The following is a 23,380-nucleotide window of genomic DNA, read 5'->3' on the forward strand; positions in this document are numbered from 1 at the left end:
AGCCATGCTCCAGGAGAGTCTAGATCCCTATAGTCTAGTAAATCGACATAGCCTTGGCCTAAGTCCATGACCCACATCTAGACTAACCATAGGCTGGGGCAATGAGAAGGAGCCTTGATTATTATCCAGTCCTGGAGAAGTGACAGACAATCTCAATTATCTTATCCAGCTCTACTTCTGAAGGTGAGTCCTTACATAAACCGACCCAACAAGGGGAGCGACTAAACCACTGGACTCATGAATACTTTATCAGGGAGCCAAATAGCGGGCTCATCTGGCTTTAGTAAACCAAACTTAGCTTAGCTTCAGGGTAAGGAGTGGACCTAATCTCAGTTTCGGCCACCCCAATCCAAACATAATTGAGGTGCCACAAGTGGCAGATTCAACCTGATGCCATTCCCTTCTTAAGTTGTTGTTTGAAAGCAACCTCCTGCAACCCAAGAAGGGCTGATGGGGTTTGGGGTGTTGGATGTGGAGACTGGAAGACAGGGAAGAAAAACAAGAAAATGTATAAAATGCGGTGAGAGCTTGGGCAGTGCCCAATGCCTTTTCTCCACACTCACAGCCCTCAGATCTGTGTGCGGTTTCTTCCTATTACAGCACCTCTACTCTCTACTCCTCGGAGGGGAGTCTCGGGCAGCCACACTCACCCTCTGCTCCTTTCTTCAGGAACTTCTTCCTGGTGAGGAAGCAGACGATTTAAGAAGAGACTTGACCCGGCGAAGGATATACTTCCCAAAGACGGCCGGACTCCGTTCTCGCCTCTCTAAACCTGTCCACCACCATCTCTCAACTGCAGTGCCAAAAAGTCCAGAGGGCGATAGAGTGGCATCAAGGAGGACCGTTTTATCACTCTCCTTGATGCCTGACAAATGAAGTGATAGATGTATTTCCGTCGCCACCATAGCCATCATTCATAGACCAGCCAATGGAGCGGACCACACGCTTGGTGGCACGAAGAGCTAGATCTGTGGCTATACACAGTGCAGAGACTGTACCAGCAGATCTACCTGGTAAGCTTGCAGTACTGCCATAGTGTGCAAAGCTCCACCGGTTTGAGCGGCCGCTGCATCCCCTTTACCCACCAGCCTGGATGTTGCCTGAGATGGCTTAGACTTAGAGGGCAAAACAGGAGCCTTTAGCATTATGAGGATGTCCCTGGATGGATGCATCCTCCTTTAACCCTGCTCACACAGCCCCTCCACATTCAAATAACTAACTATGCGAGCAGAGTAATGGATGTCCCCACGAATCTGACACCTCAGTGTGCAGGTCTGGAAGATTATGGTTAATCTAAGCAACCATCTGCAATCTCGTGTTTCGAGCCGGACCAGTCCAGTCTTAGCCAGGCTGTGGCATGAATCATAAGCTCCAAAAGCTCATCGTATTCATTGCTTTGCTGCGTGAAGCAGGAAACAGATCTTTTAGATATATCCATCTCAACTGACAACACGTCTATATTGTCAAAATCAGAGGTGAGCAATCCTCGTCCTCGTTCACTCGCTTGTCTAACCAGCCAAGCATCTGCATACTAATATCCCAAGCTGACAGCCAGCACAATATATTCCATTATATGCTCTGTTTTAAAATGCACAGTTTTCTCAGTTTGTACAGTTTCTAAGGTTTGGCCAGACTTACCGTGTTACTCTTTGGCTTTGTGTCATTGAAAGTGACTGTGAGACAGTTGAGATCTACAAATGGAAAGAAAAAAATAGTCGTTGATTTAAATTTATTTAGGATTTTAATTTAAGTTTATCTAAATTGATTAACAAAAATACCTTTTAATTAAAATAATTTCACTTTACCTTCAGTTTTGTTTTCTGGTATTGCTGAAATCTGGGCGCCAGTGGTTCTGAGTGAGAACCCTTTTTCAACCTCCCTGTTGCTTAGAGACACCTAGAAGAAACGTGCAGGGTCATATGAGGTCAACTAACATTTGCTGGTCATTTCATTTTGAACTCTAGAAGAAAAATCTAGAATGCTTCTTTGAAACTATAGAATGTGGCTCACTGAAAAAAGAAAAGAAAATCCAGAACAGTCACATTGTGTATGACTACATGAAAGTACCGTTTAAATACTTCATCATATAAGCATAGACAGCATAAGTCACACTCACTTTTAAGTAGCTAAAGGAGATCAGAGCCCCACACAGCTCAGCAGGCATCTTCTTCTGTTTGGCAGTGTCTGTGGGAAGAATGTGGGCTCTAAATATTGGACGAATAAACCACTGGCTTTTTTGTGTGTGTGCCAATGACTATACTTATCCTGACTTTTGTTGCTGAATATAGTTAAAAAGTTAAAAACACAAATCTCTCTCACACCTTTTTGTGCTACTTGGGCCATTTTGAAGTCTGGGAAATCCACTTCCAGGTCTGTGACAAAAACTTCTTCCAAAGGTTCTTTGGACTTGTTGGAAAAGTACATCTGCACAAGTAGAACGGAAAATAAAAACAAGACTGTTATGTTATAGTTCAGAAAGTCTTCAATATATCATTCAACAACTCGTGGCTCATTATGTAACAATATCGATTACTATTTATGCATTCTCTTCTCTCATACTGCTTTCACATCCTTTATGCTTATTTATTATTTTGCGAACTATTAAATTACACCTTATTCTCATTGCATCATAGCTGAAAAAAAGCTGACTACATAAAACATTACTAAAGGTCATTCATTCTCACCTTGATGTAGTAAATGTTGAAGTACACTGGCTGCTGGCCCATTCGGACGTAGTACGATATGATGTCAGCTAAGAAAAGGTCAGATTCGTGTGGTTTGCCACTGTTGGCCTGGAAGAGTAAAAATAAAACATGGCAGAACAATTTGCATGTAAAGTTATTTATAATTTAAAGTTACATTGACAACATTTACTGGGAGTGATGTTATTGACTCTTGTGAAAAACAAGTGTGGAAAATTGTATGGAATGTGCACTTGTAATATACTTGTACTTGTAGATAATATACTGTATATTAATGAAACGAAAAGCCACTTTCATGACAATGTTTATTTAAACAAAGTAGACTTTCAAAAGATGCACTTCAGCCATATTTCCAAGACTATAAAAGTAGGTTACACTTTGTTTCGATGGTCCACTGTAAACATTCTACTTCAATGTCTAAAAAAGTTGATGTATTTAAAATACATTTAAACTATAATATATTTTATTTAATTTAAGATGCAATTTAGAACCCGGAAACATTACATTCAGTTTGCACTTTGCACAAGTATTTTTTAAAGTATATTATTTTCATAATGAGTAGGGGTTTTTTTTAGAAGTAAGTGGATGTTAAAATATGTGTCAAGAGCACTGTAATGTAAATATATTTCGGATTAAATTATTAATCACAAATTTCTTTATATACAAAGCAATAAACAACCTAACAAATTAAAACAAACGTATAAGCTAAAATGCCAATTAAGTGTTCTTCACAATGAACAGTTGCTGGCTTTGCATTTATACGAGGAAATGACTGAAAAGAAAAATACCTGACAGAGAAACTTCCAAACTTCCTCATTCCATTCTGACTGGCATCACTTGCTAAATATACACATCATTTGTACCCAAGAATGGCTAATATCCAAAAGTTTTGACATACCGTTTTCGCAAGATCAGGAATCATCTGTCCAAGACTACAGACATTGCAGTCGTACCACGGATCCACCATTCCAAGATAAGAGCCCAGAGCACAAAAGTTACTGCTTACAGAGGGCACGGTCTCCTAAAACAAAAGTGCTATAAGATCATGCCAGTTCTGCTAAAATGGAAGGTATTTTTAAAGCTTTTTTTCCTACACTAGTAAACTATTCACAGGTATCCATTACAGTACACTTGCCACACGTGAACTTAAAGAGAGAAAGGGTATCATTCTTTGTACCTTCACAGGGGAGGTTGCAGACGACTGCCGAGCAACAGGGATGTAGTACATCTGTAGGTTGACTTTCGTAGTAAGAAACCGTCTCCTGGCTTCCCGTTTCCTGCGAAGCAAAGGCAAACAATTGTCATAGACTGTTTTAGAAAAAGGAAACTTACTGAGAACTTCCTCATTACAGAAAATTAAGAGGCTTGGCAACAATAACTGAAGTGATCTGCTTATAGGGTCTTTACACTGTTTACTCTATAACAACCATTGAAATCAAGTCACCTTTAATCTGCAGTGTATATGAATGATGTTACTGTTTTAAGCCATTTTTAGGACTATTAGCTTGTCCCCTTCCAATCAAATTGTATCAAAAACAGCAGGGAGAACTGTCCTGATATAATTATGGTCAAAAAGCCTCATTAAAAGCATAAAATTACTGAAGAGAAAACCCTAATAAGTAGTTTGGCAAAATCTTTTATTATTATTATTTCTTGGGAGAAAAATATATTTGAATATTTGGAAAAATGTGGTGCAACCAACAAAATCGTGTGGTGCAAACAACTTTCAGAAACATGAAGAACATATCATTCAGGAAATTATATTATAGGTAGGACCACACAGATTATTAATATTTGAAAAAAAAGAGACAAGTGGTGTGACTGACTTAATGGCTACACCACATGAGTTTTTTTTATGTTTTAAACTAGATATTTCGGTAACACTTTAGAATACTGTTTTGCATTAATGAACAACTACACAGGAACAAATGAGTAATGCACTATTAACATGCTAACTATTATTAAGAACAAGAAACTCTGATTAATGAATTAGTAAGTATCAGTGCTTAGTCAAATGTTGTAGTTCACTGTTAGCTAATCAAAAACTAATACTTTATTATTGTTATTATTATAGATATTGCAGTGTCTTGTTAATCCACCTGAGGGGTTTAAGTGTGTGGGGTGGGGTGGTTTGTCTAGTTCTTGTCTGAATTCACCCAGTTTTTTTTTCCTTTTTCCTTCTTCTTTTTCTTCCTACTGTTTTGTCTTAAATGGGGGGATTTGAAAAAGTCCAGATAATGTTCCATTGACTGTATTGCTCTGTTTTTTTTAACTGTCTGTGTAATAATAAAACAATAAATAAATAAAAAGATTACTTTTTTCATACCTCCCAGAGGACTAACTAATATGTACAGGTTCATAGTTAATGTGCATAATGTATAACATGATCGTGAAGATCATGGCAACCCACTATAATGACTCAAGAATGACTAAATCCTTCAGAGTGAATTACTAATGATTTGGATCAGTATTCTAAAGTGAAAAACATGATAACTTCCTAATATTGACTGTAGTCATTGTAAGCTTTTAAGGTTTTGGAGAGTAATGACTCAAGTATTACCAAATCATTCTAAAGTAACTACTCATTATCTGGATCAGTATTCTAAAGTAAAGATCATACCCACTAGTATGACTCAAGTGTTACTTAATACCTCAGAAGGAATTACTATCCAAAACCTTACAAAAACTTACAATCCAAATAATTAGTAATTCCTTCTGAAGGTAATACTTGAGTCATTACTAGTGGGTCACCATGATCTTCACTTTAGAATTAATTATAAATTATGCATTATTCATGTTAATTATGAACCTGCTATAGTAGTTCCCTATCAAGGGAACTCCCGCTGCGTTTACGCAATGGGAACACTTCCAAGTGTCTCGTCATGAAGCACATGTATAATCAATCCAATGAATGAGCGGGACGTCAGGTGACGTCATAGACCAGGAAACTATAAATCACCCCTGAACGCAGAGCGTGACAGCTTCTGTTTCTTCAGCGAAGTGCTCTCTGTATTTGTCCTTTGTCTGATTTATTGTTGTCTGTTACAAACACACTCAATATATATATATTATGGCGAGCAAGCGCAGCGCCAGGCAAGGCACAGCGGCGAAACGTATCTTGGGGTTCGCAGATGGATCTAGCAGCGGGGTTTGAGACGGGCACCGCCCTATCTCAGCCTTTACCAGCTGGATCCAGTGTCTCTGCCCAGGGGGAAGCCCGCCCTGCGGTTTCTTCTCCCCGGGTTGAGGCACCAATGCCGCAGCTATCCAGTTCCGAGGAATTGGACGCTGTCAGTGTTGATACAGGGGATTATGAGTTTTCGCCAGCTCATACCTCTGGTGATGAGGAGCTTATGGAGGTTTTATCTCGCGCTGTAGCTAAATTAAATATTGACTGGCCAGCCGATGATTTTGAATGTGATTCTAAAAAGAGTTTACTAGATGATCACTATTTTCCATCTAGATCACAGCCTCCCCGTTGGGAACTCCCGTTTTTTCCCGATCTCCACACTGAGGTGTCGAAATCGTGGAATAAACCGGTATCTTTCAGAGTTTTTAATCCCCAAACATCTATTTATAGTAATGTTAAAGGTATTAAAGATTTTGGTTATGTGACAATGCCTCAGGCTGAAGAGACGCTTGCGAGCTATCTCTCTCCCGAGTCAGCGTCATCACTGAAAGCCCCGACATTACCCACTAAACCATTAAAAGCTACATCATTGTTTGTGGGTAAAGCGTTTTCGGCAGCAGGTCAGGCAGCAGCGTGCTTGCATACAATGTCTATTTTGCAAGCTTATCAAGCCGACCTGCTGAGGGATATCGATCAAAGTGAGGAAGTTAGTGCTGACGCAATTCGAGAATTGCGTCGCGCGACAGATTTATCTCTCCGTGCCACCAAGGAGACGGCCAAATCAGTGGGCCGGTCTATGGCAGCCCTGGTGGCCACGGAGCGCCATTTATGGTTAAATCTTTCTGAAATCAAAGATAAAGATAGATCTGTTCTTCTGGACGCCCCGCTTTCTCCTACAAGTCTGTTCGGCGATGCTATAAATTGTGTCGTTGATAGGTTTCAAGAAGAAACAAGAAGAAGAAGTCCTGACGCCTATGGTGTCAAACTTCTGAGGGTGGTCCCCTCTGGGGAGGGACGGTTTCGAGAAATCGTTCCTCCTCGGCGCCCTCTGGGGGACGAATTTCTGAGGAAAGTCGCAGCGCTGCCACAACGGTTGTTCCCTGCCGGTTCGCCGTTACAGGGCACCGTGGTGTCAGCGTCCCCATACGATCCTCCGAGGAGGGTCGTGGAGCAGTCAGTTCGGTTGTTCCCTGCCGGTTCGCCGTTTCAGGGCGCCGAAGTGACTGTTCAACCAAATCCAGAGGCCAGTCTCGAGAGACTGGTTCCCTTAGCGGAATTTCTGGCAGCGTGGAAACTTCTGCCAAATATTTCTCAGTGGGTCCTGCGTATAGTAGAAAAGGGTTACAGAATTCAGTTCGGTTTTCGTCCACCCAGATTTCTAGGGGTCCTCTCCACAGTAGTGGACCCAGAGCAGGCTCTGGTCATGGAGCAGGAAGTACTGACGCTTCTTCAAAAGGGAGCTATAGAGAAGGTTTCTCCTACCAGCAGAGAGTCAGGGTTTTACAGCCGTTACTTCATCGTTCCGAAGAAGGATGGAGGGTTGCGTCCGATTCTAGACCTGCGTCATTTAAACAGCAGAGTTCAGAAACTCAAGTTCAAAATGCTTACGCTAAAACAGATTGTGTCACAGATTCAGTCCGAGGACTGGTTTGTCACAATAGACTTGAAGGACGCGTACTTCCATGTGTCTATCCATCCTCATCACAGGAAGTTCCTGAGGTTTGCTTTCGGGGGCGAAGCATACCAATATCGGGTTCTTCCGTTCGGCCTAGGATTATCACCCCGCACATTTACAAAATGCGTGGATGCAGCTCTGGCTCCTCTGAGACTCCAGGGCATTCGCGTATTAAATTACATCGACGACTGGTTGATTCTAGCTCAATCCGAGCAGTTGGCAGTTCGGCATCGAGATGTCGTTCTGTCTCATATAAATTTGTTGGGGTTACGGTTAAACGCCAAGAAAAGTGTGCTCCTCCCAGCTCAGAGGACCACTTATCTAGGGGTGGTGTGGGATTCGACAACCATGCAAGCACGATTGTCTCCAGCACGTATCTCTGCGATTCTCACAGCAGTAAAAAGAGTAAAACTAGGCCAGTCACACACTGTGAAACAGTTTCAGAGATTGTTGGGTCTCATGGCAGCTGCGTCCAACGTGATAACTTTTGGCCTTCTGTACATGAGACCCCTGCAGTGGTGGCTCAGGACCAAGGGGTTTTCTCCGAGGGGAAATCCTTTCCGCATGATCAAGGTCACGCGGCGCTGCCTACGTGCCTTGGTCATGTGGAAGAAGCCTTGGTTCCTCGCCCAGGGCCCAGTGTTGGGGGCTTCTTGTCGACGCTTAACGCTATCGACGGATGCATCCCTCACAGGATGGGGGGCGGTCATGAGTGGCCGCTCGGTGACCGGTCTTTGGCAGGACCATCAGCTCTCTTGGCACATAAATCGGCTAGAAACGATGGCGGTATTTCATGCTCTCAAATACTTCCTGCCGGACCTGAGAGGCCACCATGTGCTTGTCCGGTCAGACAACATGTCGGTGGTTTCTTACATCAACCATCAGGGGGGTCTGAGGTCTCGTATACTGTGCAAACTGGCTCATCAGATCCTCCTATGGGCCCAGGGGAAATTGCTGTCTCTCAGGGCAGTTTATATTCCAGGGCATCTGAATGTGGGTGCAGATATCCTGTCGAGGCAGGGGCTGAGGCCCGGGGAGTGGAGACTTCACCCCGAAGTGGTGGAGCTCCTATGGGAGAACTTTGGTCGAGCAGAGATCGATCTTTTTGCATCGTACGATACAACCCATTGTCCGCTGTGGTTCTCCCTCACTCATCCAGCTCCTCTCGGACTGGATGCCATGGTACAGGTGTGGCCGAGGTCACACCTGTACGCCTTCCCCCCGGTATCAATGCTCCCGGGAGTTCTGGAGAGGGTTCGCCGGGAAGGGGCTCATCTATTGTTAGTAGCCCCGTATTGGCCGGCCCGAGTTTGGTTCTCGGATCTAGTGTCTCTTCTGGACGGCTCTCCGTTGGAGATTCCTGTCAGGAGGGACCTGCTGTCCCAAGCAAGGGGCACAATATTTCACCCTCACCCAGAGTTGTGGAGACTGTGGGCTTGGCCTCTGAGGGGGCCCAGCTCATAGAATCCGGTCTCTCGACTGAGGTCGTGGAGACCATCCTGCAATCCAGAGCTCCCTCCACGAGAAAACTTTATGCTTTGAAATGGAAATTATTCTCTACCTGGTGTAGGGGTGGGCGATATGGCAAAAATATCATATCACGATTTTTTTCAGGAAAATCACGATTCACGATTTTATCACGATTCCTTTTCATGTTGGTTTTACTATTTTGCAAGTGACTGAGCATCACAGCCAAACTAATGTCCCTATTTTAAAAACAAAGCCTTAGGTAACAAAATATAAAATAAAAAAGAATGGCAGACATTTAGGCCAAAGTGGCGAAGATAAAACATATTTGTCATTGCATTTGTATTTTAAAAATTAAGAACAAAGATACACATACACAACTTAATATACAAATTAAATAAACAGTGCTTTAACAGTTCAGCTACAGGTGTATTTAACAGCATTGAAGAAAGTAATTAAACGAACAAATATGAAAATAAAACACAACATCGACTTCACTGTATAAATTTTACATTGATTCTTATTAAAGCGACTATTAAAGTTCTCAGTCAAGAGTGAGTGAGATGCTCTTTGTATTTTGTTGTTTTGGGATAGTTCTCCCAAAAATTTAAATTCCCTCAAGCCGCTTTAAACCCGAATAAGTCTCCCTCTTCTGTTGAAAATAAAAGTTATTTGGAGGAATGTGGGTAAACAAACAGTTGATGTACCCCAGTGACTTCCATAATAGTTTTTTCCTACTATGGAAGTCAATGGGGACCAGCAACCGCCCGGTTAGCCACACTCCTCAAAATATCTTCTTTTGTGTTCAGCACAAGAAACAAATTAATACAGGTTTGGAACAACATTAGAGAGTGAGTAAATAATGACACAATTTTTATTTTTGGGTAACTGTCCCTTTAAGGACAAGCGGCAGCATGTTTACTATTAGGGCTACTGTCACTTTAAGATCTGCGCGCAACGAGTCTACACGCATTTGACAAGCAGATTTTTTCTTCATTTTTTCTATTGTTCTTTCACTTTAGACATAACCAACTTTGTTTATGTAAACCTTGTGTGTATTTGACAGTATTAGCGCAATAAGACTCGAAAGATAACTTAGTTCAGTAACGGGCGCTGTTAGACATGCATGCGCACGTCGGGTGTTTGCGCTCAGAAAAGCGCCCGTTAGAACAGCGCATCAGCAGCGAATAACATGTTTAACCGGCAAGGCTTTAAAGCACATGCAAATGATTAATTTTTATGAACTACAGTGTCCCGTTCCTCTGCATTTCATGTGGATATACGTCGCGCTGTACAGTATGTTGAGATGGAGGCGCCAGAAATGCAAACTGATAAAATGGACGATCCTACGATATTTCTTCAAAAGCAGATCGTGGAGACATTTTAATCGTCCACGATCAAAAATCGTAATATCGCACACCCCTAACCTGGTGTGGAGAACGTAATTTGGATCCTGTTAACTGCCCGGTTGGTACAGTTCTCGATTTCCTTCAAGACCGTTTCTCTGCTGGATTATCTCCTTCCACCTTAAAGGTGTATTTAGCAGCTATATCGGCATATCTCACCCCTCTGGGGGCTACTTCTCTGGGGAGAGATCCTTTGGTTAATCGTCTTCTCCGTGGCACATTGAGGCTGAGACCTGCACTGCACTCTAGAGCGCCGGCTTGGGATTTGGCCATTGTACTTGAGGGTCTGGCCCTGGCTCCCTTCGAGCCTAATGAAGAGGTTTCAGAAAAGTTCCTTACACTAAAAACTTTATTCCTACTTACCATTTCTTCAATTAAGAGAATTGGAGATTTGCAGGCCCTGTCGGTTGCTCCAACATGCCTAGAATTTGCACCTGGTATGGTTAAGGCATTTCTTCACCCTAGGCCGGGTTACATTCCTAAAATACTGACTAATGTTGCAGGCCCAATTGTGCTGCAGGCCTTCTGTCCTCCACCTTTTAATACCCCAGATCAGGAAAGACTAAATCTGTTGTGTCCAGTTCGGGCTTTGGATGCCTACGTTCACAGAGCTGCCCTGTGGCGTAGATCAGAGCAGTTATTTGTCTGCTTCGGTTCAACCAAGAAGGGTTGCCCTGCATCGAAACAGGTTATGAGCAAGTGGGTAGTCGAGGCTATCTCACTTGCTTATCAAGCGGTCGGACAGCCTTCACCTTTGGCTGTCCGTGCTCATTCTACAAGGAGTATGGCTGCCTCTACGGCTTTGATTTCGGGAGTTTCCCTTCATGACGTTTGTAATGCGGCAGGCTGGTCCTCACCGCATACATTTGTCAAATTTTATGATTTAGACCTCTCCACTCCGGGGGCGAGGTTGCTCGCTTCTTAGTGTGCGCAGGACTCACACAGAACGGGCACTTGTAATTATGGCGTAGTGGGTATGGGGTTCCCATTGCGTAAACGCAGCGGGAGTTCCCTTGATAGGGAACGTCTCTGGTTACGTATGTAACCTTAGTTCCCTGAGAGGGAACGAAACGCTGCGTTCGCCTGCCATACTTCCTGCATGCCCTGATCGACTTGCTTCAGGTTTTTCAGAAGCTGTCACGCTCTGCGTTCAGGGGTGATTTATAGTTTCCTGGTCTATGACGTCACCTGACGTCCCGCTCATTCATTGGATTGATTATACATGTGCTTCATGACGAGACACTTGGAAGTGTTCCCATTGCGTAAACGCAGCGTTTCGTTCCCTCTCAGGGAACTAAGGTTACATACGTAACCAGAGACGTTCTCAGTAGACATGGAGGTATGAAAAAATACTAGCTATTGGTTAGCTAATAGAGAACTACCACATTCGACAAAGCATTATTAATTACTAATTGGTTAATCAGAGTTTCTTGTTAGTCAATTCTAAATACTAGTGTTAATATTGTGCTACTCATTTGTTCCATGTGTAGTTATTCGTTAATGACGGAACAGTATTCTAAAGTTTTACCGATTTTTATTTTCTTTATCATAGACACTCTCATATGTCTTTGACCCAAATAATAACAAATATCACAGATGACATATTGTCTCCTACCTAAACCAGTAGTACGCTCTGGCTAGCCTTCCTACAGCCCGGTCATCTCCCATCACCACTATTTTAGCAGTGAAGACCCGTTCTTCTTTGGGCAAGGTGGTCCCACTGTTTCCTGCTCTCCTCTGCAGAGTGCCACTGGTGCCAGCTGTGCCCGTCTCCTCCAGTGCGTCCTGCATCAGAGCCATGCTGTCAGTGACCGACGGCTTCACCTTGATTCCTCCGCGCCGTGAGAGGCGCCCACTGGTGTTTTCAGACTTTAAGCTTCTTCCTCCAGCAAATTCCATGTCAGAGGCCTCGGGTCCCTGCATGTCACGCTCTATACCGCTGTCCGTCGACATGACAGAGTGCCGTGGCATCTCTGAGTTGAGCTCTGTGTGGAGGTCCGACATAAAGAACTCATCTGGGTTGAGAGAGAGGCTTTCACAGTAGGATCCGGAACGGATGAATTTGGCCAGTTCTCTCCCTGTGACAGACACGATGAAAGGATATGTTGTATTTTAGTGAACAGCCTCATCTCAGTAATTCTCGTGGGTTTGGATGAGGTTACGTGTGCTAGGATCTATTTTATGTGACCTAACCCTGAAAAATTGTGTTTGTTGCTGTTTTCTAATGCAGACTGTTTTATTCTTTTTAGGCTTCCTGAAAAAACAACCAAACTACTGTGTAATAACTCACATTTATCCTTCTAGATTATCATAAGAGATTTCAATAATGTCATAAACTATGCTCAGATCTGCCAAGATACTAAAATCTGCAATCTAAGAAATTCAAGTATCTTAGATTCTAAGAAACTAAAGTTGTATCTTCTGTTAAAAATTATCATAACACATAACAACACAACACAACATACTTGTATTAATGGAGAAAATATTATTTTAGATTATTTATTTACACTAAGTGCCCATCTTGTGTAGCAAAGACAATTTACACTAACTTACATTCACATTAACAAAATAAACCAAATCAGTAGTGGGGTCAGTGGTGGACACTCAATTTAAATTTTTACATGACTGATCCAAGTTTGAATCTGTCTGTTTCTGATCCCATTTTTATCTCTTTTCCCATTGCATACCAGCTCGGAAAGGTGTTCATTTTAAATAATACAAGTGTAAATAAAGCAATAATGGGTATTTAATAGCAGGAATAAAGTGTTTAATGGGCATTTAATAGGCCTATAATTGAAATTGGATGTGATATCCTTGCATCGATCGGACAGGCCGGCACATCGACTGCAATGTGTGCAGCTCATTGTGTTACAATGCTCGAAAACGTGGGTCCCTTCCTGGACTTTTGAGATGCCTTTACTGATCAGAAGGTTCAATATAGTTAGGGGTAGGTGTAGGGGTGGGCAAGTAAAGTCCAGATAAGGCAGCATTATTTTATGATTTTGATAAATATGCACTGAATATGTTGTTATTACATACTATTTTATACACTGTGCAAATGGAGGCAAATGCTTAGTGCAATGAAAAGTGTACACATTACACTTGCAATATTGTCTTGTAACTAACAGTATTAGTGCAAATAGCCACTTCCAAAATATTTTAGTAAATGAATCCCACTCACAGAGCTCCTCCTCCTCCCACCACAGATGGAAACTAATCTCCGGATTGGGAAGTGGAACATCGCACAAGGAGCCATGGGACAATAGACCTGAAACCCAAAACCGTCACAATAATACCACAAACAAATCCTGCTTCCTGATCCGGCAAACACCTCTGATATCAAAAAGAAAAAAATAACAACACAATATCTAGGTCTAGATCTTTTTTTAGAGAAGATATTTTAGAAAAAGCTATTTTGGTACAGATGGAGTCTGTCAAGTGTTTTTATTTGTGTTTGTGAGACAGAGTATATATAAGAATATAGAAAGAGAGTATGATAGTTTTTTGTAGTGCACCTTTGTTGGTGTCACAGAGGATCTGTGAGTATAACTCTTGTAGTTTCTGTCTGATCTGACCCTTTTCACCTCTGTTCACATCAGTGCTCTGATCTACTGTTGCAAGCACTTCATTGAAGTATGACTCCACGTCCTGGTCCAAGTCCTGCCAAAGCAGAGACACAGATAATCAGACACACAAACACATAGGCATGAAATCACACGTGCAGATGCACACACAACATATAGCCGTAATTCAGACAGACACATGGGATGTCCCGTGGATGTCCTGTCCTGTTGCTTTGAGTTTTCTGAAAACAAACTGCAGGCAGCTGACATGTGGAGACAGAGAGATGCTGACCTGCAATAAATGCTCGCCCTGTGTCTCTATCATTGTATAGTCTAACAACTAAAATTATGGAGTTTTTCGACTGTTATACAGAAGATAATAAGGTACAGGCAATTTCTCAGTCATTTAGAAAAAATTCATGCTTTCTCTTCAAAGAAACTTTTCAGTAAAGGGTCAGTGTTTGTGGTTCACAAACATTTGACTAGGTAAAAGTGAACACAACAAAAATGTAACATCTGAAATTGTGAATTTCAAGACATTAAAAGATTAAAACTTTCAGACTGCGGAGGTTTCAGTTCTATTTCTATATCTATATCAATACAATAAATATCGAAATTTACAGAGATATATTAAACATCAATGTTAGATAATAGAGCTGGGAAAAAGTTATATTTTGAGTTATAAAGAATACATCATAGCAGATTTACACATTTACTTCTATGTACAGACATACACCAAATACTTAACAGTACACTAGCATTTAAAAGTTTGTGGTCGGTCTGATTTGATAAATGTTGTATGGTGTCCTATGCTCAGCAAGGCTACATTTATTTGATCAAAAATACAGTAAAAACAACAATACTGTGAATTTGTTTACAACAGAAAATAACTGTTTTCTATTTTAACATATTTTAAAATGTAATTTATTCATGTGATGCAAAGCTGAATTTTCAGCACAATTGATTAAGTGTCAAATGATTCTTTAGAAATCATTCTAATATGATGATCTTGATGCTGAAGAATCAGTTTTGCAGAGTGGTGCTTAATATTTTTTTGTGGAAAAAGGGATACTTTTTTTCCAGGATTCTTTGCTGAATAGACAAATAAAAATATTTAAATAGATGTTATTTGTAACCATATACATTTTCGGTTTGTTGTGTTTCCCCCTAAAACCTTCCTTCTGTTAAACACTTTTTTGGGGGGCCAAATGAATGTCAGGGGGTCCAGTGTTCTTTTGTACACCACTGACTTTTATTGTATGGACAAAAAAAAAAGTTGAAGCATTCGTCAAAACATCTTCTTGAAAGAAATTCATGCAGGATTTGAATGACGTGAAACAAGTCTGAACAGCAAGATCAATCAGAGACTTGCAAAAAAAACTTGACTATGCTAGTCCAAAACTTCAGCTTTTCTAAATAACATGACCAACCTGCAGTGCATCATTGAGAGAGGGTCCGTGACAATCCTCTCCCAGTATCGCCTGAATACTGTGCTGCACTACACAGCGCATCATGCTCAACGGTGTCCGGACCATTCCTTGAGCCTCAATGTCAGCCTTCAGAACAGCGCTGAGAGACTCGGAAAACACTGCAGGATCCGCAAACACAAACACCCTGAACACAGAATACAGCCAATCAAACGTCACACACATACAATTAGTCACACAGTGAAAAAAACAACAACATTCTGATTCACTTCTGTCTGGGCGGACGTAAGGTTAATTTGATAAAGCTTCCTGCTGACATCAACCCTGTAGAATGGAAGCAATTTATTACCATTGCAAAACAATCAGTAACTGGGTTAACAGGCTTTGAAATATCTGGATGCACAACATTAAAAAATGCGGACTTTACAAATAATTCATCTTCTAGTTTCCCCTTCTATGTTATGTGGGGTTCTTTAGAAAAGGGCACACCTTTATTTTAATAACCAATCAAATGAGTATTATCTTTTTTATAAACAGCCCTGACAACAGTTGTTTCCTTGTTGTTCCTTTCTAGCTTTAAAACATTTAGAAAGCCTTTCAAATAACTAAAAAATCTGGTAGTTCAAGTGTCAACAATTAGTAAGCACAGAAACTCCACTCAGTTAACTTGAAATGTATACGTATATAGAAATGAACATTACCCAATATTAACAAATCCTATACAAGTATTATCATTTCATATTAGCTTGTACTATAGCTCATGTTGCATTAATGTTGAAGAAAACATGAAATGAAAATGAACAGTTTGTATTTGTTTAAAGAATGTTGCTGTAAAAAGATAAGAAAGAAAATCACATTTTTGTAACATGAAACGTTTGCAGCAACTACGCGACAATGATTCAACCAACTCCGATGGACAAAAACAAGTCACGCCCTACATTTCTTCTCATTGTAGAAACTTCTTTTTGTTAAACAATTTGTATGTTTGTGCAAATGTTTGCCAGTTATAAAACACACTCTTTTTAAAATATGGTTTAAATAAGTGTGTATTAGTTTTTAGGGTCACTATAGGTTAATGAACTATATTAGCAGTTGTGTGAGGATGATGACGATGATATAGCCCTCATGCAAAAGGAAAGGCATTGAATACACATAACAACTGTTTACAAATATAAGTTTTGCTAAGGTATAAGAATATAGATACCTCTCCTGCTGAGGATAGTGTTCATTTTTTAGATTTTGTTCTGCAAGTATCCTTTTCTGATACAAAAGGCCTATGAGAAAAGAAACAAGACAAACTCAAGCAAGAAAGTACTTCAGACTCGAAGGGATCATCTTTTTTTGTTTACAACTTGATTGACTGATAAGTTTGACTGATAAGTTTGTTTTTTTGTCTGCAAGCCAAAATCAACACCAAAATCAAGAGAGATGAGAATGTTTGTCATAATTTTGTCTGAAGATTTAAAAAGGTGACTAACCTGGAGCTAATCGTTCTGCTTTAATTTGCCCAGCATAACTGAAGCCCACAGTACAGTACGGCTGAGGCAGAGTCAACAACCTCTTGCACAAGTCATAAACTCTTTTATAGAGGTCATCAGGAATGTGTACTGTCTGCAAAGAAACACGTGGGTGTCACGCAGGGTGTTAGTTAAGCAGCTTCGTTGAACTGACCAATTTAGACATGAGAATGTGTGATTTTTGGTACAGAGTTTGAGACTTTTATACATATGAAAATCACATCTGAACAATCATGTGTGCCATCATCAATAACAATGCTTCTTAACACGTTAATCTGTTCCAATGTTTGCTTAATGCAAGTATAAAATGTAATCAACCATATAATCATCCACAGTTTTACGATGGCTTGCATTTTATAAATAACACATATATATATTGTTGTAGACGTCAAAAACTGTGCCTCCAATCAAACTATTTTAGTGTTATAATATGGTAAGCACTAATACAATTAAAATATCCTATTCATTGTGTGTCAAGTAAAGTTTTTTTTCAGTTTAGATTCAGTTTATGGTAATAACAACACATTTAAATTTTATTTAATTTTAATGACATAAAATTGTGTGCGATAAACAATTTGACTGTGTTGGATCACCACTTGATGTAAAATCTGGATCATATTATGGAGCAAATCCAGTTGAGAATCACTTGTTTAAAAGAAAAATAAAGGAACGTAAAAGGTTTAAAAGTATAGCCAATTTTTCTTACCTGCATCACAGCATAGATGAGTGTATTAAGCAGAGGAATGAGATGTTTCTTGCAGTCAATTCTTTCAGCCTATGTACAAAAAGGTTTCAGAAAATCATGTTTACCATCTATTCATCCGGTCATTCACAACATTCTATGAATCCTCACAGCAGTCCTTTGTGGGTTTAAATGACGTTAATCATCATTAATTATGAGACAATTAACTAATAATAGTTAACTGTTATTATAATGAATCAACTTTTCTTTCTTTTTTTCAGCAGCAACAGATGATCAGGGGTTTCAGGCAGGTATTTTCAAGTAACCAATGTTCTCATAATAAACACTATATGTGACCGCCTGGACCACAAAATGGGTCTTATGGGTAAATTTATTTACATTGGGATTTATACATCATCTGAAAGGTGAATAAAAAAGCTTTCAATTGATGTATTGTTTGTTAGGATAGGAAAACATTTGGCCGAGAGATACAACTATTTGAAAATCTGGAATCTGAGGGTGCAAAAAAATCTAAATATTGAGAAAATCGCCTTTAAAGTTGTCCATTTATGTTCGTGATTTTGCGGCATCCACTCACAAAAATAATTTTTTATATATATTTAAGGTAGGAAATTTACAAAATATATTCATAGATCATGATCTTTACTTAATATCCTAATGATTTTTGGCATAAAAGAAAAATCGATAAGTTTGACCCATACAATGTTTTGTTGGCTATTGCCACAAATATACCCGTGCGACTTATGACTGGTTTCGTGGTCCAGGGTCACATATGGTCATTTCTTAAAGTAATAGCATTTATGTTATACTCACTAAACATGCTTAAACTGTTGTGTCACTCACTAAAGTGGGAATTACACTGAAGAATTTTAACAAGCATTATGCATAGAAACTGGTGACTCACTCTTTCTAGTTCCTTGATGGCCACCCTCACCAGAGCCAGACTCCTGACAGAACTGGCTTGCACTTTCTTGTGTAATGTCCATCTCAGCATTCCTGCAGAAAGAACGAAAAACGAACAATTCAGACCAAGCTAGAATATGTATTTGTCAGATTTTGTGTATTGATATTGTCACTCTGGCACATCAATGTTTCAAAAATAGTGCGACTTGTTGTTGACATGAAATGTATATATGCTAACATAAAGAGATTACACTACTGATTAGATTGTAGATTTTGATTCTTAAATGCTCAAACCCTCAGTTGGCATTAAAAACTACTGTCAGGATTTACTAAAGACGCAGTAAAAAAATTTGCGCTGAAAAGGAGTGGACAGAGTTATTTTTGCGGCTGACCTTATTGCATATGCATTTGTAGGAGTTTCCCTTTCAGATGGGAGGAGAGTATTTAAATGAATCATGCAACACGATTTACTAAGGTTTGCGCTCGTCAATTTAATGGTATTTGCGCCATTATTTACCGCCCACCAAAAAAGTGACTATAAAAAGCATTCAGCTTTAATGCAGGATCAGATGTTAGGCAGAATGCATAGATACAAACAAACAAAAAACCAACAAACATATTGCTTAGAGGGCTATAACCTTAACAGACTTTGATTGGCTGAACATAATGTATGTGTGTTAAACCCAGAGATGTGTTAAAGCAGTGGTTTAGAAACACAAACACACTGGCCATGGCGGTTATCGTTTTTTTTCCACTGAAGCTACTGGCCATCTACTGGGTCAGGTTTAGTGTGTTCATTTAGTGAGTGTGATCTGTTAAATCCTACCTTTGTTGACAGCTGGTTGCTCATTGTCCATTTCTCTCATAATGGTTAGCAGGCTACGGTAGACTTCGGATTCGATTGCAGCATATTCAGCTTTTTAAAGAGAAGCCAACAACATAGCATTTGAATGCTGATCAAATCACATGTGTGTGAGATACACTACTGTTCAAAAGTTTATTTTTTTAAAATAAATTACAACTTTTATTCAGCAAGGATGCATTAAATTGATCAAACTGTTTATAGATCAACTGTGATAATAACAATAAGAAATGTTAATTGAGCATCGAATTAACATTTTAGTCTTCTGAAGGATCATGTGACTGAAGAATTGAGTAATGGATTGAGTTATCACAGGAATTAATTACTTTTTTAAATATATTAAAACAGTCATTTTAAACTGCAATCATATTTCACAATATGACTTGTTTTTACTGTATTTTTTAACAAATAAATGCAGCCTTGGTGAGCATGAGATACTTCTTTAAAAAAAATATTTAAAAATCTTAAAAGACCCAAACTTTTGAATAGTAGTGTACATTTAAAATGGATACAAACGGATAATCAAATATTATTTCTCAAAAACGACCCATCTTATTTAAGAGTTTTACAAAAGGTGTGAGTCTCACCTGCCGAGTCCATAATATTAATACTGCTAGAATTTCTCCAAGATGCCATAATGTAGCTTGGTCCTTACATAATGAGGTAAAAGGAAATAATCACCACTGTGACTGCTGACACAAAGACAAGCACAAATTATATGGAACATTAATTATTGCATAAAATCAAGAGAAAATAAGAACACTATACATTGAAAATGTACTAAAGCATTCAAAGATCATCATTTACTCACTCTCATGTTGTTCTATTTCACGCTAGGGTCCAAGCAACATTGGACCTGACTGACTTTCATTGTACGACATTTTCCAACAAATATATATTTTTTGTGTTCCACAGGCAAAATAAATGTACAGTGTACTGGTTTGGAATGACATGAGCATGAATAAATAATTTCCTTAAATAACCCTTTAACGTGCTGTTCATATCAATGTGACTCTTCTATTTACCACTTCATGATGCTAAAAGTTTTCTCACTTTAATTGCATATTTTTCAGCTTATAAACACAGTAGGTAACATCAAGTTATTTTGGGCATGATTATGTGTTAACAGTGACCTCTTTACTGTAATTGATAGTTAAAGCTGTTTACCAAAAAGAAAACACACACTCACACACAGGACACAACCATGCCTAACAGCCTCAGGTGCATTTTTACCCACTACTGATTACACAATAAAACTTCCTCTTCATTTCACCCTCTCAGATACGGTTTACAACTGACCAGCAACGGAATGCAACTAACTGCTCCACTTCTGAGACACTTTTAAGTCACAACAGTATCTACTTCCAAGAAAAAAAGTGAGGAAATGAAAAAGCAATGAACCTACTACGATGTCCAGAAAGTCAGAACTGAACAGAAACAGAACAGAAAAATAAATAACTGACTAAACAAAGGGGCCTTTTTCAGTGACCGACACAGCACGTAATTACGCAACTTTCCGATAGCTTGGTTTCTCAGTGCTGATCTCAGAGTCACATTTCACAGGCTACCTCCAGTAAGCTGCAACTGTCTGTTTGTTGACAAAATACAATGTTGAAGTTCAAGAGAAAGAAAGTTTACTGACTTACCTTTCGTGCTTGTAAGTACATTAATGGACTACATCGTATGGCACATGTATAAAAAAAAAAACTTGTTCTGGCCAGATAGTCAGAATGAGAGCAGCACTCTATGTAACACTTCCTCTAACTGCTGCGGCTGTTACTGAGGACAAATGCAACTGTGACTCAAAGCTGAGTGAACGCGAGGGAGGGACAAGAAAGAGAGAGAAAGAGAGAGAGTTTGACAGAGGCAATGCAGAGGAAAGATTAGAAGGAAGATTAGGGGGAGAAATGTGTGAAAGAAGCGTGCAGGGTGGGTGTGTGGACAAACTGAAGGGAAAGTTTTCTGTAATATGAATGATAAATTAAGCAAATTATATACTTAAACAACACCTTGAACCTGATTTTGGATAAGTTCAGGGTGAACTTAGTATATCCAGCCAAACAACGTGATGCATACATGCGGTCTGCATAAGCCTTGTGCTGCAGAATGGCAAGCGTGCAAAGATTAAGCCCCTGATCCTGCACATAAAGGCATTGAACAAGTGAAGAGAAACAGGGTCAAGAGCGCTGTATCAGCACAGAAAGCAGCTCACTAAACCACACGCTTCCTGTCGCGCACTTGGCCCTCACTCTCGGAGAGATAGTACATGACAGGACCTGACACACATCCTGGACACACATCCCCCATAAATGTGGGGGCGGACGGCACTCACGCCTGAGATATTTTTAGTACCAGACAGGAGGGAAAAAAAGTTACACTTTTACTTGTACTTTTTCACTTTAGGTTCAGTCTTACTTAAGATAAGAACTCTCTTTAAACATATAATCTTAAGGTGTGGAGATGAGGGTCAATGACAAATAAAAGGCCAGTAGCATACTGACTTATAATAAGGCTCGTTACAAAAACATTCTTAAAAGCTGTGTTTAAGTCATTGTATACATGAATTTAAATGTTAATGTATTTGTGGCTAAATTATAGCCTACTGACAACAATGGTAACATTTACAATAAGGTTTGTTAGTTAACATTAACTAACTAGGCCTACATTAGTTAACATGAACTAAGAATGAACAATAAGTTCATATTAATTTCAACATTTAATACGTTATTAAAATCAAAGGTTGTATTTGTTAACATTAGTTAAAGGGATAGTTTACTTTAAAATTAAAATTCTGTCATCATTTACTCACCGTCAAGTTGTTTCAACCCTGTATTAATTTATTTCTGCTGAACACAAAGAAAGATATTTTGAAGAATGTCGGTCACCAAACAGTAGACTGTAGCCTACTACCCATTGACTTCCATAGTATTTTTTTTACATGAACAGACAACGAATAGCTGTATTTTTTATTAAATAAGATTAACAAAAATGAATAAATACTGTATTGCTCGTTGTTAGTTCATGCTATAATACATTAACTAACTAATGAACCTTATTGTAAAATTTTAGCCAAAAATTTGTGTCATGACAATGGCCAGACAAAAACAAACAAACAGCCAAAATGATTCAAATACAGCAAAGAAAAAGCATACAGTAAATGCATTCAGACAAACAGTAGGCCTAATAAACAACATGCAAAAACATTTGAAAAAACAACTCGAAAAAACAAGATGACGATTGATTGCTACAAGACAAAAATGAAGATATCCGAAAAATGTGGGAGGAAACTTAATTCGTGTGTGTGCCGTGTAGGCCTATGCTATGTTAGTGAGATGGAGAAAGAATGGATAACAGGTTCATGCAAGACGGTTCAAGTGAATGTTGTGCGTGGAGTAGCCTACCTGTATCACTGCCCACTCATTCAAGCGTCGGTGCTGCAGACTTTCCAGTGTCTCAGGAGATGAAATCTGACGGTACTCACAGCCCTGCGTCTGAATAGCATCTTTATTAGCAAGTGCCTGTAGCAGCGTTTCAATTTTTAAGCTGAGGCATGCAGACAGTCCTGTTCAAAGAGTGGGCCTCATCTGGGCTAGACACTAGTACAGTTCTAAGTTCTGTTACAGGAACAACAACCACTTCCTCTGCATGCTATTTTTAGCTGCTGTGTGCATGTGCCCAGCTGTGTATTCCTACAGACTTACGCAGTGTAATGTTGAGCAAAGTAAAAAATAGTTTACATTTAATTTAATTTCATTACGTTTTTAAATAGTGTCTATTATTTTAAAGAAAAATGCTTGTGGCATGCATATTTAAATGTTGGCTAAATAATCTAATTATTCAGTCAGTGGCAAGTAAAAAGCTAAAACTTGTGATGAACTTAAACACCAGATGAACTTGGGCTGCATGAGTTGCACTTCCTCTGAGAACTTTGTACTACCTCAGATAACTGATGCACTATGAAAATACTTTGATTTAGCATTGTTCTAATGCAAATCGTTTTCTATTGCCAGCTAAATAAGCTATGA

General features: G+C 39.5%; 1 protein-coding gene across 4 annotated transcripts in view; it reads right to left on the reverse strand.

Annotated features, from left to right (window-relative positions):
- Window positions 1–22,944, reverse strand: part of pik3r6 (phosphoinositide-3-kinase regulatory subunit 6) — a 25,532-nt gene extending 2,588 nt beyond the window's left edge. The window contains exons 1-18 of one of the 4 annotated variants that reach the window (XM_079628913.1): window positions 22,757–22,944; window positions 19,943–20,047; window positions 19,320–19,409; window positions 18,495–18,586; window positions 17,594–17,662; window positions 16,849–16,981; window positions 16,575–16,644; window positions 15,374–15,557; window positions 13,896–14,040; window positions 13,562–13,648; window positions 11,996–12,458; window positions 3,880–3,979; window positions 3,601–3,723; window positions 2,685–2,792; window positions 2,322–2,424; window positions 2,117–2,184; window positions 1,806–1,896; window positions 1,639–1,691 (exon numbers count right to left, since the gene is read on the reverse strand). In XM_079628913.1, coding sequence (XP_079485039.1) covers window positions 1,639–1,691; window positions 1,806–1,896; window positions 2,117–2,184; window positions 2,322–2,424; window positions 2,685–2,792; window positions 3,601–3,723; window positions 3,880–3,979; window positions 11,996–12,458; window positions 13,562–13,648; window positions 13,896–14,040; window positions 15,374–15,557; window positions 16,575–16,644; window positions 16,849–16,981; window positions 17,594–17,662; window positions 18,495–18,586; window positions 19,320–19,409; window positions 19,943–19,991 — 2,028 coding nt within the window. In that variant the 5' untranslated portion in view covers window positions 19,992–20,047; window positions 22,757–22,944. Of the gene's footprint in view, window positions 1–1,638; window positions 1,692–1,805; window positions 1,897–2,116; window positions 2,185–2,321; window positions 2,425–2,684; window positions 2,793–3,600; window positions 3,724–3,879; window positions 3,980–11,995; window positions 12,459–13,561; window positions 13,649–13,895; window positions 14,041–15,373; window positions 15,558–16,574; window positions 16,645–16,848; window positions 16,982–17,593; window positions 17,663–18,494; window positions 18,587–19,319; window positions 19,410–19,942; window positions 20,048–21,001; window positions 21,144–22,756 lie in introns of those variants that run through there. The other 3 variants (XM_079628912.1, XM_079628911.1, XM_079628914.1) reach the window with 3 other exon arrangements.
- Between the last annotated feature and the right edge of the window lie 436 nt (window positions 22,945–23,380).

The sequence above is a fragment of the Phoxinus phoxinus genome (assembly GCF_949152265.1).
Source record: "Phoxinus phoxinus genome assembly, chromosome: 11".
Taxonomy (NCBI): domain Eukaryota; kingdom Metazoa; phylum Chordata; class Actinopteri; order Cypriniformes; family Leuciscidae; genus Phoxinus; species Phoxinus phoxinus.